Below are 20,218 nucleotides of genomic sequence, written 5' to 3' on the forward strand. Positions count from 1 at the left end.
GTCTGCTGCAGCCCTTTGTTCCCAGCTGGAGAAGATTGCAGTCATCAAAACAAAAAGGAACCATTTTCTCTCCTGGGAACAGATCACCAAGTTCCCATAAGGCAAAACAAAATTATGCAATGAGTCAAGACAATGTCCTGGGCATGTGGAGTCTTGCTGTGTGCGCTCAGCACTCACATTCCAGCAGGCAGCTCCGTGCAGGAGAGCAGCACAAAATGGTGGAGAGGCTTCAGCCAGCACATCCCAAACTCCCCAGCTGTGCTGCAGGAAAAGGAACAAATCCTTCCCACCCTGTCCCGGCACCCCTCTGTGGCCTGGGGCTCTTTGGGACCGGGCAGAGCTCCTGGCCTCACCAGCCAAGATAATCCCAAAAATGATATAAAATAATTTATAAACATGGCTGTGGCTACCACAGACTCCTTTCCAGTAGCTCTAGTGAGGAGGAAAACAGGGGGATGGATTTATTGTTGTTTTTCTAGTGGGCAGCCCCACAGCTGCTCTGCTGTGATGAGGCAGCCCTGAGTCAGGGGCTGAAGCACTCCCTAAAGGAAGGGCTGAGTTCATTGTTGTGTTGTATTCTTCTAGGCACAAGGATAGACAAGAATACCATTAGATAGAAATGCTTTAACTGAAATAGAACAGTCTTAAATTTTCTGGCAACTTCTCTAGTCCTTCCCATCCATCTCCAGGCTTCTGCTGTGCTGTCTCTGTCTTCTCTTTGCTCCTCTTTTAAGTGAAACCAAACCTTGTCTGGGTGTCCTCACATGTAAAGGTGTCAGGTTGTTAAACTCCTGCAAATCTCTGTGTGTATATATAAATATATAAATATAAATATATAAATATAAATAAATATATAAATATGTAAATGTATATACACAGTCCCACTGCTGGGTCACTTGCAGGTGGGAGTGGGTTCAGACCAAACCCCACTCTGACACTGCAGCATGAATTGCTCTGAAATATCAAATTCAATTTTCAGCCAGGTTTTTAACCAGTATTCTTCCATGAGAGAGGCTCTTCTTACCTAACCAACACCAAAAAAAGTCCCAAAAAACGAGCAGCTTAAATCCATCTGGGCCTTGGCATGTGGGATAAGAGAATCTATGGTTTCCTATTAATGCTGCTCCAATCCTCTTAATGAAGATATTGGGCTGGCTTGGGCACATTTATAGCTCAGGTCATTCTTTCCACTGACACAGATACTGGTGGGGTTCAGAACAATGGGGCTGTGAGGAAGAGGAAGGGGCTGTGAGGAAGAGGAGGGGGCTCTGGGTGTGCTGAACAGAAGGAGCCAGCCCAGGGAAGAGCTGCTCTTTGTGTCTGCCACCATCAGAGCCATAAATGAGCTTCAGGGGAAGGGGCGAGCAGGAGAATTTCCATGGGCACAAAGCGGGGAGGGAATAAGGAGAAAATGCTCTAAAAATATGGAAATAAACAACTCATGCTCTGTTTAGCTTAAAGCTTTAGGATGGAGAGGTGACAGTGAGAGGAATGTGTGTGTATCTGGTGTGTATCACTAATTGTCCCACAGCCTACTGCAGGCATTCAATTAATTCAATCCACCAGCAGGTTTTTCTGTGGAAATGTTTGTTTTCTCAGGATCCCCCCTCTGTAGTTGCTGTTTTTCCTGTGCCCCATCTCACTGGAGCACTGCGCAGCCCCCACAGGCAGTAACACAAGCCAGCACTGCAAACATTAATGTTCCTTCCCCTATAATCCCTTTTTTCCCCAGAAAACCCTACAGCACAGAGAGTGGGGCTGTGTGTTGTGTGTACAGGGAACCTCTGCTCCCAAATTCTCTGACAGGGAGGCATCAATGTGCAGAAAGACCCTGAGCCCCTGGAGTTTGCTTCTAAATAGGGCACAGCTCAGAACATCTGAAGGTCTCTGGGGCTCATGGGTGGGAATCTCCTAATGATCTTTAGTTATTTTTATCCGTGCCCAGCGCTCAGTGCTCAGTGCTCAGGAGCCACTCTGAGATCTCCAGGGCAGCGCACGGAGCTGCCAGCACCTGGGCAGGGAGGAGGAACAGAAAATAAAGCACAAAAAAGGGAAGGTGACACAGCAAACAGCGCTGACATCAGAGGAAGGCACGGGACAGAGAGCAGACAAAGAGAAAAGGACTTTGGCAGGGTTTTTCTTCTTTTTCTTCTGTTTTTAATCCTGCTTTCTGGAGGAAAATGGGGCAGCAGTTCACCAACGCTGAAGGGGAGCAAGGGGAGATTGATGTTGCAGAGCTGCAGGAATGGTACAAGAAGTTTGTGGTGGAATGTCCCAGTGGGACCCTCTTCATGCACGAGTTCAAGAGGTTCTTCGGGGTCCAGGACAACCAGGAGGCAGCAGAGTATGTGGAGAACATGTTCAGGGCTTTTGACAAGAATGGGGTAAGTGCTCAGAGGGTTCTGCAGTCATTTATTTCTGTATATTATATATGTAACAGGGGACCAGTGAGGGCAGCAGAAGGAGCACAGGCTGGCCTGGATTTATCTCCTCAAATCTCCACCTAAATTAAGGTCAGAATGTCCCCTTGAGGGACTAAGTGTGGATTAAAAAGTTGAAACTCAGGCAGTCACACTTTGAGGCCCTCAAACAGCCAAGGCTCCCACATGGCAGAAATATTTCTGTGTTGAGATAGAGGGGAAATCTCAGTGCAGGAAAATCCTACCCAGGCTCGTTCTGTGTTGGAGGAAGTGTCTGCAGCAGGTACCAGCAGGTGGTTTGTAATAAAATATTGATTTTAGCTCTGCTTTCCAAAAGCAGAGGAATGCTGAACAATTCAGACATTCTGGGTTTGATTCCATGTGCCGTATTTGCCATGGAACACCTGGGGAAATTGGGATTTGTGGTTTAGCCACAGCTCCTGCATCCCTGCCCTGCTGCAGGGCAGCCTGGCCTGCCTTGGGTTCTCAGCTGCCCTGGCTGAGCAGCACTTGCCAAATGGGGAAATTGTTATTTTCCTGAAGCTCCTGATGATATTCCAGCTGTGGGGATGTTTGTTCCTTGTATCAATGAATGTTTGTTCCTTGTATCAATACAGGAAAAGGGGGCTCAGGCTCTTCATCCCTGATCAACTCATCTCCCTTAAGCTCCCTTTGAAAATAGGGTCAAAATCTCATGAAAGTGGCAGCAAAAGTCACTTTGTGGGAAAGGATTTAAAAAGGCCGTGGAAGATGTTGGCAGGTCAGGCTTGTCTCAGAATTCCAAGTTGTGAAAAACCAAATTCCTGCAGGATCCCAAATTCCGTTATGAAAGCTGTCGGGAAAGGCAGCAGAGCAAACTGTGCATAGAAGATGAAGTCCCATTCCTAATTTACAGGAGTTTTCCTAACAGGACAGAGGCTCTGTTTTTGGGGGTGCTGGTGGGTGCAGGATGGGGAGGGGAGCCCAGCCTGGCTGCAGGTCCTGGACTGCCACAAACCTTCTCAGAGTGCCAAGCAAGCCCTGCTCCATGCCCTGTCCTCCTGGCAGCTCTGACCAGGCTTCCTGGGAGCTGTAAAGCGCCTTTCCATCAGCTCTCTGCCCTGCCAAGTGTCACCCAGCTGCTGATTCTCTGCTGGCACAGGACAACACCATTGATTTCCTGGAGTACGTGGCTGCCTTGAACCTGGTTTTGAGGGGGAAGCTGGAGCACAAGCTGAGGTGGACGTTCAAAGTGTACGACAAGGATGGCAACGGCTGCATAGACAAACCTGAGCTGCTGGAAATCGTTGAGGTAGGTGGGCATTGCCCAATCCCTGCTTTCAGCAATCCCTGCTCTGTGGCAGCGCTCTGGGCTGTGTGGGGTTTGGGGTAATGGGGTTCCAAGGGTGCTGTGGGGCTGAGCAGGTACCCAGGTACCTGTGCTCCTGAGGCTGGGGAGAGGCTGGGGAGCACGTCCCGTATCTGAGCACATCCCGTATCTGAGCACATCCCGTATCTGAGCACTGCTCATCCCCATGTGAGCATCCCTGGGATGTGCAGGGCCCCTCCTGTGGGCAGCAGGGCCCTGGCCAGGAGGGTGAGCAGCTGGGAAAGCAGGGCAGCCTGTCTGGGCCACCTCCCACTGCAGTTTTGAGGTCAGCCAAGAGGTGCCCAGAACGGTGAGGCCACTGCTAATCCTCTCTGTGGGCAGCGTTGGCACAAAACCCTTCAATCTGGGCAGCAAAGGTAACCACGGGCACGTGGTGCCATGGCAGGGGTGGATGCAGTCTGAGCCTTTCCCTGGCAAAGGGGGGCAGAAGCTGAGGGTCAGAATGTGAGCTGAGCCAGGCTGGATCTGCAGCTGCTGCCCCAGGGCTGGCTCAGTCCAGCTGTGCCTGGCTTGGGATGCCAGCCAACACTCCCATCCAAGGCCTGTGGTTTTCCCCATCTGTGGAATTCCCACTTTGTTCTCTGCCAAGGAGCCCTGAGCTCTGCCCATGTGTGTGTAAGGAGAGCAGCAGGGCAGCAGCCTCACAGAGCAAATGGGGTCACTGATGTGCAGCCATGGGTCAGGGGCTCCGTGCAGATCTGAGCTGCTGAGGGGCAGAACCTTCCAGAAGGGTTAAACCCAGCCTTTGGGAAAGGCTCCACAGCCACGGGGGCACAGAGAGCTCAGTGCTTCATCCCCTGATTTGGGAGCTGCTTGCAGTCCATCTACAGGCTGAAGAAGGTGTGCTGGTCGGACGTGGAGGACAGGACCCCACTGCTGACCCCGGAGGAGGTGGTGGACAGGATATTCCAGCTGGTGGATGAGAACGGGGATGGTGAGTGATGCCCAGGGGCATTGCTGAGAGCTCACCTGGGCTGGGCTGTGCTGTGTTCTCACCATGGGCAGCTGGGCTTGGTTCTGCAGGACCTGGCTGGGTCCTGGCAGGGCCTGGGTGAGCCCTGCAGCATCCAGAGTGTCCCTTTGGGGTGGGACAGGGGGAAATGCTGGGTCACAGCCCCTGCTTTGTCCTTCAGCCTCAGAGCTGGGGGATGCCCTGAGACCGTCCCTGATCAGCATTTTATGTGACCCTGGGTGGAACCCTCCTCCTCCTCCTCCTCCTCTCTTATCTGCCTGTCCCGCTCCCGCCCACAGGGCAGCTGTCCCTGGACGAGTTCATTGACGGCGCCAGGAAGGACAAGTGGGTGATGAAGATGCTACAAATGGATGTGAACCCCGGCAGCTGGATCACCGAGCAGAGGAGGAAGAGTGCTTTGTTCTGAGAGAATTGGCTCTGGCACGGCTGCGATGGCGATGCTGAGTCCCAGGGGTGACCCTTCCTCCCTCTAGCCTGGTAATGACTTTCATTTTAATTCCATCTCAGCATCCAGATGCAAACCTGAGTGGTTTCAGAAGCCATCTCTGCTGTCAACCCCGCGTGCTGGGCACTGCTGGTACCCAGGGGCTATTTCTGGCCCATGAATAACCCTTGCTGTGCACACAATCCCGTGTTTGCCAGCTCTGCGTTCTGGTTACACCCCAAGGAACAAACTCTGGAGGCAGATCCTGAGCAGGGCTTGGGGCTGGCAGTGGGGATGGAGCCTGAGTGCTGTCCCAGAGCAGCCTGGCCATGGCTCAGCCCTGCAGGGCAGCACGGGCAGCTCTGGATGCTCAGGGGGCTCTGTTGATGCTCAGGGGTCTCTGTGGATGCCCAGGGGGCTCTGTGGATGCTCAGGGGTCTCTGTGTGTGATTTGCAGCCTTTACTGCTGCTCATGTCCAACATAACCCCACCAGAAATGAGATTTGGGTGTGAGCAGTGGCCAGGGCAGCACACGGGGCTGAGGGAAACAACCTCAGGGCTGGGCAGGAGCAGCAGCGGCTCCTTCCTGCCCCTGCTGGGGACCAGAGGCTGCTCCTTCTGCCTGCCCTGAGCCCGAGGGGCTGCGGGATGCTGGCTCCAAACTCTGGCATTTCCCAGCCCCACTCAGAGCTCAGAGCTCAGAGCAGCCCGGGTGGGCCTCAGCTCCTCCCAGCCCCTGGTTCTGGGGAATCCTCACTGGAGCAGCCTCTCCTGCCCTGGGAAGGGTGGATGAGCCCCGGGAGCCCCAGGATTGTCACTGCTCTGGGAACAGTTTGGAGTGGGAGCAGAGGTGAGGGAAGAGCAGGGCTGTGCTCGGCAGTGTCTCTGCAGTGGGAGGATTTTTGCTGCTCCATTGGCAGGACCACAGAATCAGAAGTCATGGGTGGTTTGGGTTGGGAAAAACCTGAAAACTCCCTGATTTCCAAGCCACCTGCCCTGGGCAGGGATGCCACATCAGGTTGCTCCAAGCCCTGTCCAAACTGGCCTTGAAAAGTGGGAAAAGTGACAAAAATTCCAGTACAGTGGTTTTACACTGGACTTCATTTAGCCCCAGATATAGAATTTACACCAGTTGCAGGCTGAGCTCTGCTGTTCTAACCCATGTTCCTACATAGATGTATGTGGGAAAAGGATTTGGGTTGAATCAATATTTTGGTTCACCTTTATTGGATTTACTGGTTCATTCAAAAGAGGAAAACCCCCCAGGAAAATAACATGAGCTTGTCTGTTCCATCTGAATTTTCCTATGGGATCAGTGGGCCAGGTCATCCCAATGAAAAGATTTACAACCCCTTTTTTGTGGCCTTTAATTAGGACTGTAGTAGCTGTCATTAGCTGATTAGTGTGCTGGTTTGTGGTCTTGTCAGTTTAGCCAGTGTTTAAATTCCATGGGGAAGTGCTCAGGATCAGACACAATCAGTGCAGGAGTTCAGATTGTGCACATTTCCACTTTGAAACAGCCTTTCTATGAGTTCTCTGTAAATACTGAGCACTTTGTGCTGTGCTGACTTATCAGGGCTGATTACACTTGTGCTTTCTGCTGCTTGGAGGCAGCTGCTCAAAGCTCTCTCTGGTCAATAGTTCATCAGCTCAAGATCTGAGAGAAAAATCTGACTTCTGGCTTGAGAGCCTGGATGAAAAACATCCACATTTATTGATTTTCCAGCTTGTGAAAAAATGTTTTCATTGCAGGGTACAAATCTCTAAGAATTCCTTACATTTCAGCATCTCAGCCCAGGTAACGCCCCCTGCTCCTTGCACGGATTTAGAGAGGCTGTTTAGTTCATAGAATTGCATTTTGCTGCTTCACTGAAATGCTTCAAATTCTGCAATTCTGCTCACCTGGCCAGCCCAGGCTCTGCAGGGGCTGCTTGGGGACCCAGCAGCCCTCCCTGGTGAGCCCTTGTACAGATGTTGGTAGAAGTTTTGTAAAACACGACTTGAATAAAGAAATATTTATTAAAAACCCTTGTTTTGCAGTATCTGTTTGTTGATTAGGTGAAGAGCTGTGTGAGCACCTGAGTGAAACTGCAGCCTGTGAGTGTGATATATTGAATTTTGGGGAGGAGCAGCTGGGTCAGACAGAGATAAGGCAGAGATGACGATGCTGGTGCAGAGTTGAGAAGGAACCTCTTGTGTTTAACTTCGTGTGATGACAGCAAAAACCGTGAGAGCACAATTAAAAATACAACGTTTCTCAATGGAACCGGGAACGGGTGTTTAGGATAAAGAAAGCAGAGTGCTGCAGTTGGATCCCCCAGTGTGACCCTGCAGGCCTGGAGCAGGACAGGCGCTGGTTCTGAGCCCGGGCACGGAGCTGCAGGGGCTGTGCTGCTGTCAGAGCTGGCACAGCCCATGGAAAATCGTTCCTCTTATCGATCGTGTAATCTCTGGCCGAGGAACGCAAGGCGCTATTTTAGAGCCCTGGCTACAGAGCCCTGATCTCTCGCAGTCCCATCAGCGCTCAGCGGGCTGTGGATGTCAGAATTTGCATAATCCCATTGCCAGACTTAGGGCCGGCCCCAATTGGATTGCACTGATCTGATCGGATTTCTTTCTGCTCTAAACGGGGAAGCAGGAGGGCTCGGAAAAGGCAAATGCCACCTGACGTTTCTGGGCTGCCATCTGCTCCGTGCCCTGCAGCCGGGCGGGACTGAAGGGGCAATAACCGGGCTGGGAAGCTGCAGCTGAGGCTGAGGTGGAAGGGAAGGGGGAGCAGGAGCCAGGGAGGCGTCAATCACACCCTGAAATAGCCCGGGACATGCACAGCATCCCTGGGAGAGGCCGAGCAGCAGCGATGGGCGGCTGAGGGAGGGGATCCCTGCCCTGCTCCGCTGCAGCGGAGCCTGGGGCAGGGGCGGCCCCCAGGGCTCGGGTTTGTGCCCAGGTCATTCCCGGAGCACCCGGGGCAGGTTCCCTTGGAAAATGTCCTGAGCGAGGCCAGAGTGACCTCCTGAGCCCCGTGCCGGTCACTGCAGGCACTGCCTGTGGTCTCTTACAGCGCTTTTCTTACAGCACCTGTGCCCAGCTGGGCCATGGCAAAATGCCTTTCCTTTCTTTCCTCCTTTTCCTTCTTTTCCTCTCTTTCCTCCTTTATTTTCCTTCCTTCCTTCCTTCCTTCCTTCCTTCCTTCCTTCCTTCCTTCCTTCCTTCCTTCCTTCCTTCCTTCCTTCCTTCCTTCCTTCCTTCCTTCCTTCCTTCCTTCCTTCCTTCCTTCCTTCCTTCCTTCCTTCCTTCCTTCCTTCCTTCCTTCCTTCCTTCCTTCCTTCCTTCCTTCCCTTCCTGCCTGCCGTGCCCTCCTTTCTTTCCTTTCCTTTCTTTCCTTGCTGTCCTTCCTTTTCCCTTCCTTCCTCCCTTTCTCTTCTTTCATTTCCTCAAAGTTAAGCTCAGCTCAGAAGCCTAGACGGTGTCTCAAGAGCATCATCCTAAAAGCCCCTCGAGGCCGTTCTGGGGTCCGAGCAGCGCCGGGGCTGCCGGAAAGGGAAAAGGGAGAGTCCGGCCAGGAATGGCTTCGGTGGCCTCTCCTCGCCTCTCGGATCGCACTCCGGGCGTGCACGTTTTGGGGGATTCGCTGTTTGGGGTCCCGGGGCTGTTTTGGGCGGTTCCGGGGATGTTTTGGGGGGATTCCCTCGGGTTTTGGGGATTCTCTCGGGTTCGGGGTCCCGGTTCCAGCGCGTTCCCGCTGCTCCCGGAGTGGCCGGCAGGGGGCGCTGCGGGACGGGACACGGCGGGAGCGAGGCGGGCAAAAACCGGGACGGGAACGGGAACGGGATAATGGGAACGGGAATATGGGATAGTGGGATAACGGGATAGTGGGAACGGGATAATGGGAACGGGAATATGGGATAGTGGGATAACGGGATAGTGGGAACGGGATAGTGGGACAGGGGGATAATGGGAATGGGAACGGGATGATGGGATGGGATGGGATGGGATGGGATGGGATGGGATGGGATGGGATGGGATGGGATGGGAATGGGATAACGGCATGGCGTGGCACAGAGATGGGGACAGGGGCGGGACAGGGTGTGACACCTTTTAGAACAACTTTGGCTTTCTAACTGGAGATCTGGCTGCCCAAAGCCTCTTCCTGCAGCCCCTTGGGCTCAGAGGGGAGCTCAGGGAAGCTCTGGCAGAACTGATGCTGTCTGTGCCCAGGGAGGTGCCCAGGAAGCCCACGCTGAGCTCAGCTCCCTCCCCGTGCTGTGCCAAGGCCAAAGGGCTCTGGGTTTGGTGCTGGTCACCTGTGGGGGAGTTGGTTGTGCTGCAAGAAGGAGAGTTACACTGCTGTATTGCATTAGCATCTAACATTACACTGCTGTATTGCTCTAGGATCTGACATTACGCTGTGAGTAACAGCTCAGCCCACCTCAGTGAGGGTACAGCTGCTCCCTCCTGCAGGGCTGAGAGTGGACAAATTTACCATCAAGGGCTCCCGTCCAGGGTGCTGTGGTTTGTGAGCCCCAGAACAACCCCAGAGCAGCTGTTTCTGTGCTTGTGTGGGCCACTAAATCTGTCCTGCTGGAAACAGGAGGGTTGATTGCAAGAGAGGAGAAGCACGACCTGAAATAATATTGTAAAACATCTTTATTAGCTCACCGTAGGACTGGAAGTACAAAAGCTTCCAGGTAAAACTCTGTCCAGTGAAAAAGACACCCAGGAAAATGGTCAGGAAAATGGTCCTGCTTGTCTGGAAGCACTTCCTTCCTTCCTTCCTTCCTTCCTTGCAGATGCTTCAGGGAGAAGCATTTCCTTACAGTCCAGGGGGTTGTTAGAAAAAGGCACCATTCCATGTTTTCAGTGCTTTTAAACAAAGAAAAGCCACTGCATTCACCCCTCCCCTTGTGCTAGCTCACAAATGTTTTATCTCACATTATCACTGCTCACTGCTGACCAAATAATGAGTGAAGGAAGGAGCGACCAGAACTGGAGATTGCTTGCTCTGGAAATACAAATGGAAGGAGAAGGTTTGGATCTGCTTTTCCAGGACCCCTCTCACGGGGCCAAGTGCTGGTTGGACCCCTCTGGGGGTGCTGGCCACGGCCTCAGTGGCAGTTTTGGGGTGTTCTCAGTGAGTTCTTGTTCTGCACAGCCTCGTGCAGCACTGGCTGTCCCCTCTGGCTTTGGTGGCAATTTTGGGGTGCTCTCAGTGAGCTCCTGTTCTGCACAGCCTCGTGCAGCACTGGCTGTCCCCTCTCTGAGCTCAGCAGAGTGTCCAGAGCCATCCCAGCTCCGTGTGGGATGGACATTGAGTTATTTAGCTCTGCACCCCTCTCCTCTGGTACCCCGGGGTGTCCCCCCGGTCCCCGTGCCCAGGGGACAGTTCTGTCAGCAGGGAGTGCAGGCACAGCCGATCAGTGGCAATGCCAGGGGAGGCCAAGGCACAGCCCAGGGAGCTACTGGGCAGCCTGGGCGTCCTGCCCGGCCTCGTGCGGGTTCTTGCCATCGTTCTGGATCAGCCTCACGATGTGGGTCAGGTCCAGGCTGCGCGTCAGGATGTCCAGCAGCATCTCGTCCTTCTGCACGCCCTCCATGAACTCCTCCAGGGACAGCTCGCCTGCAGGGCACAGAGCTCTGTTAAACCCCCAGCCCCAGAGCTCCCTGCACCCCAGGACTGGCACAGAGCCTGCAATGGGGGCTCAGTGCCTGCATTGTGCCCCAAAGCCCAGCACAGAGCCAGGGTAGGAGGGGGGCTCAGCCTGCACAGGGAGCCACCCTCTGCCAGCTCTCCCAGCCTGGTGTCCTGGGGCTCAGGGAAGGGAGGGCAGAGCCCAGGAGGGGCCTCACCATCTCCATTGATGTCGATTTTGTTGAACACCATGTCTGTGAACTCCTCTGCCGTCATCTTCTCGTTGCAGCGGTTGATGGAGCGAATGGCCTGGGGGGAGGGAGGGCACAGGAGTTACTGAGAGCTCTGCAGGGGTGGGTGTCCATCAGAACAACTGGCCAAATCACCAGACACTAAAGGCCAAATGCTTTTTCAGGGCTAAAACTTGTTTTCAGGCAGTTAGGCTTGGAAAGGAGCGAGTCCTGTCTGAAAGGCTGGAGATTAAAATCACCCAAAAAGGCCATCAATGCTTTACAAGATTTACTGGGCATGCTGGGATAAGCCAGGAGCCATTCACCTCTGAAAACCCTCAGATTAAATTGAGGTGCTTATCTCAGCCCTGGTTTCAGTGCCCAGGGTTAAGCAAGCTGCCAGGGCAGGACAGGGGTGCTGGAGGCACAGCTGGCACAGCTGGCACAGCTGGCACAGCACAGCAGCAGCTTTGGGCAGTTCTGTAGCGTTCATGGCTGGAGTTCCTGCTGCAGCCCCCGCACCCAGGGCCCATCTGGGCAGGGATGGGGGAGCTGTCCCCACTCACCTTGATGATGTTCAGCAGCTCAGCCCGGTCGATGCAGCCGTTGCCATCCACGTCGTAGAGCTTGAAATACCACCTGAGCTTCTGGTCCACCTTGCCCTTCAGCACCAGGCTCAGGGCTGCCACATACTCCATGAAATCGATGTAGCCATCCTAAAGGCAGAAGGTTACAAGCTGAGATTAAAAGCTGAGTCAGGCAATAAAGGATTATTTTGGTCGCTTCTGAAGTTCCCCCTGGAACTTCACCTCCACCCTGAGACCAGGGGCTTGTGGAGTGGTGAAAGCCACGGTTCTGCCTGAATCTGGGCAGAAATGCTGTAGAATGATAGAATTATAAAGCCATAAAGGCTGGGAAAGGCTCCCAGATCACCAAGCCCAGCCCTGCACCGTTAGGGGTGGGACTGGCTGGTGGATGTGGCTCAGGGACAGAGCTGGCCTGGCTCGGGGAATTAACACACCAGGCATTAATTACCAGCCCAAAGCAGGGGATTCAGAGGTCACAGAGGTTTATGCAGATGAGCCCAGATAAATCCCCCAGCCCCATCCTGCCTGCACACACCCTCAGCTCCTTTCTCCTGCCGGGGGTCCCATCCCAGGAGAGGAGCACACTCAGGGGTGACCCCAACACGCTGTGACATCTGGGGCTGGGGTTCCTCTGTCCCTGTGCCATTGCTGTGCCCGCTCCACGTTTGGAGCACAAACACTTTTATCTTTGACTTTCCTGCTGGGTGTTTGCCCACCCCAGCTGGTGCCATGGTGGGTGCCCAGCTGGAGCCAGGATGGTGGCAGCACTGCAGAGCTGCTGCCCTGAGCCCACGGGCACCAAAGTGCCCCCAGAGGAGCCTGTGACACCCACAGCTGCCAGGGGGTTGTTAAAATGCCTCCTGCCCACCCCAGAGCCTTCCCACGGTGTTTGAAAGGATCCATTGCCCTGCTGTGGTCTGTGGCACTTCCCTGCAAGGGCTCCTGCGGCACTGGGGACACGTTCATGGTGAGCCCGCGGTGGTGGCAGCTGGGCTCAGGGATCCCAGGGCCCTTCCCACCCCCAGTGACTCCATGATTCCCAGTACAGAGCATGAGCCAGGGTTTGTCAGTGAACAGAGGCACTGCCCCGGGGCCAGGACCTTGCAGAGATCATCTGCTTGATCCCAGGGCTGCAGCAGCCAGATTAGGGACAAATAACTGCTAAGCCCCTTCCCAGCAGGATTTCCTGTGCATCAATTCCCCTTTCAGGCAGGCATTCAAACAGCAGTGAGCAAGGGAAAGGCCAAGGTACCAACCAAACACCTGAAGGGTTTAGGGCCCGATTTGCATTTTTGTCAATGGGATTAATGCCATAAGCCCTTTGGGTTGCCATAAAATAGATTCCTCACCTCACAGGAGGTGCAATTTCAGGTCATTTGCAAGCAGAGGAGGATGCAGTTTCCTGTTGGAGACACAGCATCCACCTGCTTCCCAAAAATCCCAATGTTCTGGGACTGCATTCCCAAAAATCTGCTCATGAATTACATTCCCAAATCCCTGCTCTGGAACTGCATTCCCCAATCCCTGCTCTGGGACTGCATTCCTAAATCCCTGCTCTGGAACTGCATTCCCAAATCCCTGCTCTGGAATTCCATTCCCCAATCCCTGCTGAGGCAAATCCCTCTCCCCAGGGATTCCAAGCTCCTTCTCCCATGAATAAAACCAATCCCAGTGCAATCCATTCACAGTTTCCAGTTTCCCACAGCTCAAGCAGCCCCAGCCCATGCTGGGGACTCAGTGAATGCAGCCCTTGTCCTCACAGCCACTGTCACAACATTCCATGTTTAGGGACTAAAGGGCACTTCATTTTAAAGGGATCAAAGGCTGCCAGATAGAGCCCCCCTGTTCCAGAAGGAAAATGCCAGTTCTGGGAGAAGCCTGTGTGTCCCTGCAGGGCAGGCAGTGGGTGAGGGTTCCTGCTGGCATTTCTCACGTTCCAGAACCGATTCCACACTTCATGTTAACCAGGCTGCACATACCCAGAGCAGGTTCTGCTCCCTCCCTCCCAGCCAGCCCAGCCCTGCACGGCCCAGTGGGAAGGACAATATTTACCTTATTAAAGTCAAACGTCTCAAACATTTGCTCAACGTATTTGTTCGCTGCCGGACTCAGGTTTTTCAAGCCAAAAAACTGTTTGAACTCGTAGAGGGTGAGCTGGCCAGAAGGACACTCTGTCATGAACTTCTTGTACCACTGGTGGCACTCGGTGGTGCTCAGCTCCTCCACGGTTTTCCCGTCCATGTTCCCCATCTCCACACCGGCTGCGGGGCCCTTTGCGGCCAAAAACGGAGTGTTTGTGAGATTTAGGGAAAATAAAACAATCTCACAATTGTGCTTCTTGCCTTCGATGTCCCCAGCAGCGCAGGGTCAGGGCATCAGGAAATCCCTGGTGCTGTACAGATCCCAGCAGGGATGGACGCAGGAGGCTCCTCTTGCTGCAAACCCCAAAGCACAGAACCCTCCTTGCAGGGAAGGTGGCATTTAAGCACCCAGCAAATCCCTCCCCAGCCAATGAGGCTGGAGGGGCGCTGGGCTCCTGCCAGGCATTAAGAGTTCAGGTTAAAATAGAAAAAGGTAAAATGGGGAAGTCTTGCAGATTACAGGCCCAGCAGGAGATTAGGAGGGTGGAATTTTCTCTGTGATGAGCTAATCTCTTAATCCACTTCATTTATCTTTATGGCAAGGGGGGCTGGCGTCACATGAGCAACAACTTTTGGACCAGAACCAGAGTAGGAAAAATGAGAGAAAACCACTCTGCATCCTCTGTGCTGTTTGTGCTTTTTGCTGTCCCTTCCCCTCACTCTGCCAGAGGGTTCCAGAGGGTTCCAGAGCCTGGAACTCAGGCAGGGGCAAGGGCCAAAGAGCCACCTCAGCTCCTGAGGAGACAGCAGGAGGGTGAATTTGGTCTGAGGAGACAAATATAGAAATGTAATTGCTTTGAATGGTAGAGGTTTAAATCTGCTTTAATTGCAGACAGCAGGAAGGGGAAGGGCCCTCTCCCCCCAGCTCCAGGGGTCCTGTCTCCAGTCTTGGTCCTGTTAATTGAGAGTTTTTTCCCACCCTGCTCACCCCAGCAGTGTGTCCTGGCTACTGCACTACAAACTCAGTGCAGTTAAATGCAGCTTCAATTTTCACTTGTGATGGATTGCCATGGAAAATTCTCCATGTAAACACAACCAAATCCAATGTTGTTTTCACTTTGGCACACAGCATTCTGAGAAGTACTGGGGAATAAAATCTCAGAAAGCACCAAGGGCCAGATCCTGGGCTGGAAGTGAAAGGTGTGAGCCCAGGGTGTCCCACAGAGTTTATCCATAACACACATTTAATATATAACTGCAGTTATCTAACAAGTAACAGAGGCTGGTATTGCTTCTGCACCTCAGTAAATTGGGAATAACTCTGCTAAAAAAAGCAGCATTACACAATCAAAAACCACTCACGGAAAAGGAATTAAGCTGAGGGACACTAATTGGATGTGCTAATTCTGTAGTGGCCCTGTTGAGCAGGTGAGGCTGCAGAGGAGCCCCGAGCCCAGCCCAGGCCGTGCTGAGCCAGGTGAGCTGGGCTGGGTGGGCTGGCAGTGCCCTGTGCTGTGGCACCCGGGCAGCAGGAAGGGACAGGACGGGCTGGGCAGGGCTGCAGAGCAAAATGCACTCTGCATATTTCCCTGGGGAGCAGCGGCACAGCCTCCCCACCCAGCCCAGTGCCCTGCCCGAGGCTGTCACACCGAGGGGACACTGCTCACACCCATGGGACACTGCTCACACCGATGGGACACTGCTCACACCAATGGGACACTGCTCACACCGAGGGGACACTGCTCACACCGAGGGGACACTGCTTACACTGAGGGGACACTGCTCACACTGATGGGGCACAGTGCCCATGGGTGTCACACCGAGGGGACACTGCTCACCCATGGAACACTGCTCACACCGATGGGACACTGCTCACACTGAGGGGACACTGCTCACACTGATGGGGCACAGTGCCCATGGGTGTCACACCGAGGGGACACTGCTCACTCATGGGACACTGCTCACACCCATGGGACACTGCTCACACCGAGGGGACACTGCTCACACCAATGGGACACAATGTCTGTGGCTGTCACACCTGTGGGACATGGTGCCCATGGCTCTCACACCATGGCACACTGTCACCCTGTGTTCTCGCACCATAGCACACTGTCCCCCCGTGCTGTCCCAGGCCTTCATTGCCCCATGGCACACTGTCACCCTATGCTCTCACACCATGGCACACTGTCACCCTGAGGCTCTCACACCATGGCACACTGTCCCCCCGTGCTGTCCCAGCCTTTATTGCCCAGAGGGACACTCTATTGCCCCCCCGCTATGGCTTGGGGCCGTGGCAGGCTCGCCACTTGCGGATGTCGGTGCTGGGCACCCCGAGCCGTGCCCGGCCGTGCGCGGTGCCCTCCTGGAAGCGGAAGCCGCAGAAGGGTTTCTGTGCCGTGCAGAACGGGGCCAGCGAGTTGGGCCAGGCCCGCTGGTAGAAGACGAAGTGGAAGGAGCTGAGGGGGCGGCCCCCGGTGTGCACGACCACGGGCACCAGGTGGGAGCCCGGGGGGCGCCGGGGGGCGGCTGGTTCCTGGGCCTGGGGGGCGCCCGGGGGACCCCCGGCTCTGCCTTGGCCTCCTCCATGCCCTGGGCTCTCCTTGGTGGGCTCTGCCGGGGGCTGCTGCTGTTCCAGCCACCTGTGGAGGAACAGATGCAGAGAAATGTGAATTGTCCCCGGGCTCAGCATCCCCAGCAGGGCAGGCAGGCACTGTGAGTGCTGAGGGGTTTGCACATGGAAAATCTGAGCTGGTGCTGCTTAAAGAAAAAGGGACTTTAAACCCAAATGATGCTCTGGAAATATGGAAGAGACTTTAAGCAAATGCTGAGAGAATAGGAATGATGAGACACAAAGGACTTGATTCTCTCTTGACAGCAGTGATAAGTGCCAGCAACACATGCTGCTGGTGATGGCAGCAGCCACAGCCATGGCAACCCTGCCTCGAAAAGGGTTCAACACAATCTGAGCCAACAGGACGTAGCAGTGATGGCAGAACTGGCACTGTCCTTTGGGGCAGCAGCTCTGGGTGCCTCTGCAGGGACCCCACAGCTCCCTGAGCCCCCCCCTGCTCTGGGCATTGCTCTCAGTCCATCTCCACGTGGGTTTTACCCCAGAAATGTGAGGGATGCCTGCCCACACAGGGCACAAGGAGCAGGGAAAGAGCCCTGAGCATCTGCAAGAGCCCTTGGCAGAGGAGGGGTGTGAGCCCCAGGACACACAGGGGTGAGCTGTGACCCACAGGGCTGGGTGTGAACCCCAGGACATGCAGGGGTGACCCACAGCTGCTGCAGGGCCGTGCTGGGCTGCAGACACGTTTCTGCTGCTGTTACCTAAGCATGACTCAGTTATCTTGTTTTCATTGACGACACCTCTGTGCGAATGGAAACTGCCTCTTCCCTCAGCAATTAGCCACCCTGTCCTAAATAAATGCTCTGCTCTTTGCTTATTTTTAACCCTGTAAAGAGGTTTCCTGCTTTCCGTGACGTGCTTGGTGCTATTTCTGTTCCCCGGCTCCTAAATCTATTAAGAAGGGGAATGCCTGCAAATTGTTTGGAAATCTCCTTAGAGCCTCTGAGGGGAATCACCAGCTCCCTGCAGGTTCACCACCTCTTTCTGTCTCTCATTTCTCCAGTGGACCTCAGCTCACACAGGTTATTCCACAGCTGCTGCCACAAGGAAACCTCAGCCCATTTCCCCCAGGGGGTAAAATAATGGCATTTTGACTCCTGAAAAGCAGATTTTACACCCCCACAGCCATCCCAGTGAGGTTTGTGCCCCCTGTTCTGGCCTTGGATTGTTCAGATCTGCTGTTTTCACCCAGGTGAGTGCTGGCAGCTCGTGCCCCTTTGCCCTTTGGAGGAGCCAGGCACACACAGGACTGTGCTGTGCCTGCGCACCCACCCAGCAGGAGCACTCAGTCACCAGTTTGGGCGTGGAGGGGAGGCTGCAGCTGCCCTGGCAGCCCCATTGCTAAGTCATGCAGGTGCCTAGGGATGAGCAGGGCTGCTGGGTGCTGCAGTTGCTCAGGGCTGAGCTCTGAGCTCTGGCTCTGCCCCTGCCCTGGGGCTGCCCCTCGGTTCCCGCTCCTCCTCTGCAGCCCCTGGAGCTCTGGGGGAAGCTCAGAGGCTCCTCCTGCCCGGGGGGAGGCACCTGCCTGGTGATCCCTGCCTCGGAGGGGAAGCACCAGCTTAAGGTCCAGGTGCTATTTATGGCTCCGTGCCTCAATGGAGAGTCCCACTAATCCTATTGCACCCGTTCTACGCAGAGAGATCCCTAATCCCTCCCAAACTGCTGCTGGCCGTCACAGCAAATCCCCCGGAGGGTCCCAGGGAAAGGCTGCGGAAGCAGGAAGGGTTCAGAGGGAAACCTCCCTGGGGAGGAGCTCCTGCCAGAGCCTGGCCACCACCCTGGAGCCATCCAGAGCCATCCCTGATCCATCTCACAGCCATCCCAGAGCCTTTCAGAGCCATCCAGAGCCCAAAGCTATCCCTGAGCCATCCCGGAGCATTCCAGAGCCATCCCAGAGCCACCCAGAGCCATCCAAGCACCAGGTATGTTTGCTGTGAGCTCTCAGCCCCGCGGGGACGCAGCTCCTGATGGCAGCAGCAGGATTGGCAGAGCAGGGATGGGATGGAGCATCATCCATGATGACATCACCGTGACCTGGTCACCCTCTGCAAGGAGCTGCAGCCCGCAGGAAGGGACAGGCTGGGACAGTGCCCTGCTGTGAGCTGTGAGCTGGGACACCCACCTGGGCGGTGTGGTCAGGAAGGAGGCCCTGCAGGGTGGCACTGTGTGGGCAGAGGCAGGGCCAGCACTGCAGGGTGGCTCTCAGGGCTCTCAGGCCATTGTGACCTCAGGGCCGTGGTGACCCCGGGGTGTCACAGGTGTGCGGGATGTCACAGGGGTGCACAGGAGCACATGGGGACAGGGTTTGAGGATTTACAGCCCTGGAGCAGCTGGGGCTCTGCAGGACACTGCTGGCACTGCCACCCCAGCTGCAGCACGGGCCCCTGCCCCCTGTCCTGTTCCTCTATCCCCGTTTGCTGTTCTGAGGACACACCTGAGGGATTCTCCTCACACCCCTTCCTCCTCCAGGTCCAGCCCTCGCTGCACAAACCCCTCTGACACCCACGAGTGCAGCAGGAACCATCCACATGCGAGGGTGCAGCTGCTCCCCTGATGTGAAAGCAGATTGTTCTGGGTGTTTACTGTGTTGGGATCAAAGGCAGCCTCACAGTGTGCTGTGTTACATCACACCACTGCTCACACGGCGCTTTCTCTGCCATAAAATCTGCTGGAGATCTTCCAAGTGCTTTCCTGATCTCCGTGCCCAGCCCAGCAGTCCCTTTGCTGTGTGGCCTCGATCACACACAGCAGTGACAGTTGTGCTTGCCCAGAAACACAGCCCAGGCACCCAGCCTGGCACCTCCTGTGCCTCTGGAGCTGCATTTCACAGAAGCCACCGTGCCCAGCCTGCTGCCCGTGCTGCTGCTGCCCCTCTGAGGGGAGGTCTGGCAGCTGGAAGGTGAAACCAAACATCTTTGATCTGAACACACAGATGGGAACGTGCACAGGAGCCCTGGCAGGGCTGTGCAGCAGCTTGTGCTCTGTGGGGTGATAAATTCACCTCAGGATCCCTGCGTGCAGTGAGGGTGATGTGTGCCTGTGCTCACCACCCAGGGCGAGGCAGGGCTGGGATGTGGGGATGTGGGGCAGGAGCAGGGCTGGGGTGCCAGGGCTGGCATGTGGGGCAGGGGCAGTGCTGGGATATGGGAATGGGGGGTTTGGGAATGTGTGACCCCCAGCCCCAGCCCCGGAGCACCCCAGCAGTGGCAGGAGCAGCTGAGTCACCCCTGCTGCTCCCACCCCTTTGAAGCCTCCTTGCTGTAATAATGAGATTTTGTGGGACACCTTTGTGCACGAGCACAGGCTCTCTCATTCCACAGGGTTTTATTAGCTTGGCCGCTGCAGCTCTGTTCCTTTTTTTTTTTTTTTTTTTTTTTTTTCCTCCTAAAGAGAAATAAAATTTATTATATGTTGAAATAGCTTGCTTCTTGCTCTGGTGTTGTAGGCAGAACAAAATGTGACTGAATGCTCTCAGGAAAGCCAAAACAAGATTACAGAAGTAATATGTTGCTGCACTAAAATAGCTTTCGCTTGATAATTTCTGGTTTCCAGCTGACAGGATGGGTTTCTTCAGTAGCAGCATCATCTTCTTTGTGTACTTTTATCAGCTTCAGCTGTTAGCAGTCTGCTTTCTGGCTGGTCAAAACCACAAGCAAACATTCCTGATTCACTGTCCAAGGAAGCTGGCTGCACAGCTGCAGAAATTGTACCCAGTTCTGCAGCCCCAGAGGTGCACGGTGCCATTACCAGCTCCTGACACCAGAACACCACCAGAATGTGCAGCCAGCGTGTTTCCAACAGCATTGTCACCAGAGAGGTTCTGATGAGGATTCCAGCCGGGAATTTCCACATGGTGCCAGCTGTGGTTCTGCTGCA

At 54.7% G+C, this 20,218-nt stretch overlaps 2 protein-coding genes across 2 annotated transcripts; one reads left to right on the top strand and one right to left on the bottom strand.

The window, feature by feature from the left end:
• The first annotated feature begins 1,980 nt into the window (after positions 1 to 1,980).
• On the top strand, positions 1,981 to 7,192 carry GUCA1B (guanylate cyclase activator 1B). Its single transcript, XM_005492830.3, has 4 exons — positions 1,981 to 2,384; positions 3,562 to 3,711; positions 4,609 to 4,723; positions 5,041 to 7,192. Exons 1-4 carry the CDS (start codon positions 2,181 to 2,183, stop codon positions 5,166 to 5,168), a joined length of 597 nt encoding a protein of 198 aa, XP_005492887.1. The 5' UTR covers positions 1,981 to 2,180; the 3' UTR covers positions 5,169 to 7,192.
• A 2,656-nt stretch (positions 7,193 to 9,848) lies between these two features.
• GUCA1A (guanylate cyclase activator 1A) lies at positions 9,849 to 14,184 on the bottom strand. The gene is made up of 4 exons (XM_005492831.3): positions 13,685 to 14,184; positions 11,612 to 11,761; positions 11,034 to 11,124; positions 9,849 to 10,803 (listed from the first exon to the last, which is right to left on the bottom strand). Exons 1-4 carry the CDS (start codon positions 13,880 to 13,882, stop codon positions 10,643 to 10,645), a joined length of 600 nt encoding a protein of 199 aa, XP_005492888.1. The 5' UTR covers positions 13,883 to 14,184; the 3' UTR covers positions 9,849 to 10,642.
• Positions 14,185 to 20,218: the final 6,034 nt, after the last annotated feature.

Source organism: Zonotrichia albicollis, chromosome 28 (assembly GCF_047830755.1).
Source record: "Zonotrichia albicollis isolate bZonAlb1 chromosome 28, bZonAlb1.hap1, whole genome shotgun sequence".
Lineage (NCBI taxonomy): Eukaryota > Metazoa > Chordata > Aves > Passeriformes > Passerellidae > Zonotrichia > Zonotrichia albicollis.

Excerpts from the sequence above, each read along its gene's own strand:
- GUCA1B (XM_005492830.3), top strand. The coding sequence starts at position 2,181 with ATGGGGCAGCAGTTCACCAACGCTGAAGGGGAGCAAGGGGAGATTGAT. Across the intron at positions 3,712-4,608 it reads AGCTGCTGGAAATCGTTGAG|TCCATCTACAGGCTGAAGAA; the intron begins GTAGGTGGGCAT and ends AGCTGCTTGCAG. Across the intron at positions 4,724-5,040 it reads GGTGGATGAGAACGGGGATG|GGCAGCTGTCCCTGGACGAG; the intron begins GTGAGTGATGCC and ends TCCCGCCCACAG.
- GUCA1A (XM_005492831.3), bottom strand. The coding sequence starts at position 13,882 with ATGGGGAACATGGACGGGAAAACCGTGGAGGAGCTGAGCACCACCGAG. Across the intron at positions 11,125-11,611 it reads AGCTGCTGAACATCATCAAG|GCCATTCGCTCCATCAACCG; the intron begins GTGAGTGGGGAC and ends CCCTCCCCCCAG. Across the intron at positions 10,804-11,033 it reads AATCGACATCAATGGAGATG|GCGAGCTGTCCCTGGAGGAG; the intron begins GTGAGGCCCCTC and ends TGTGCCCTGCAG.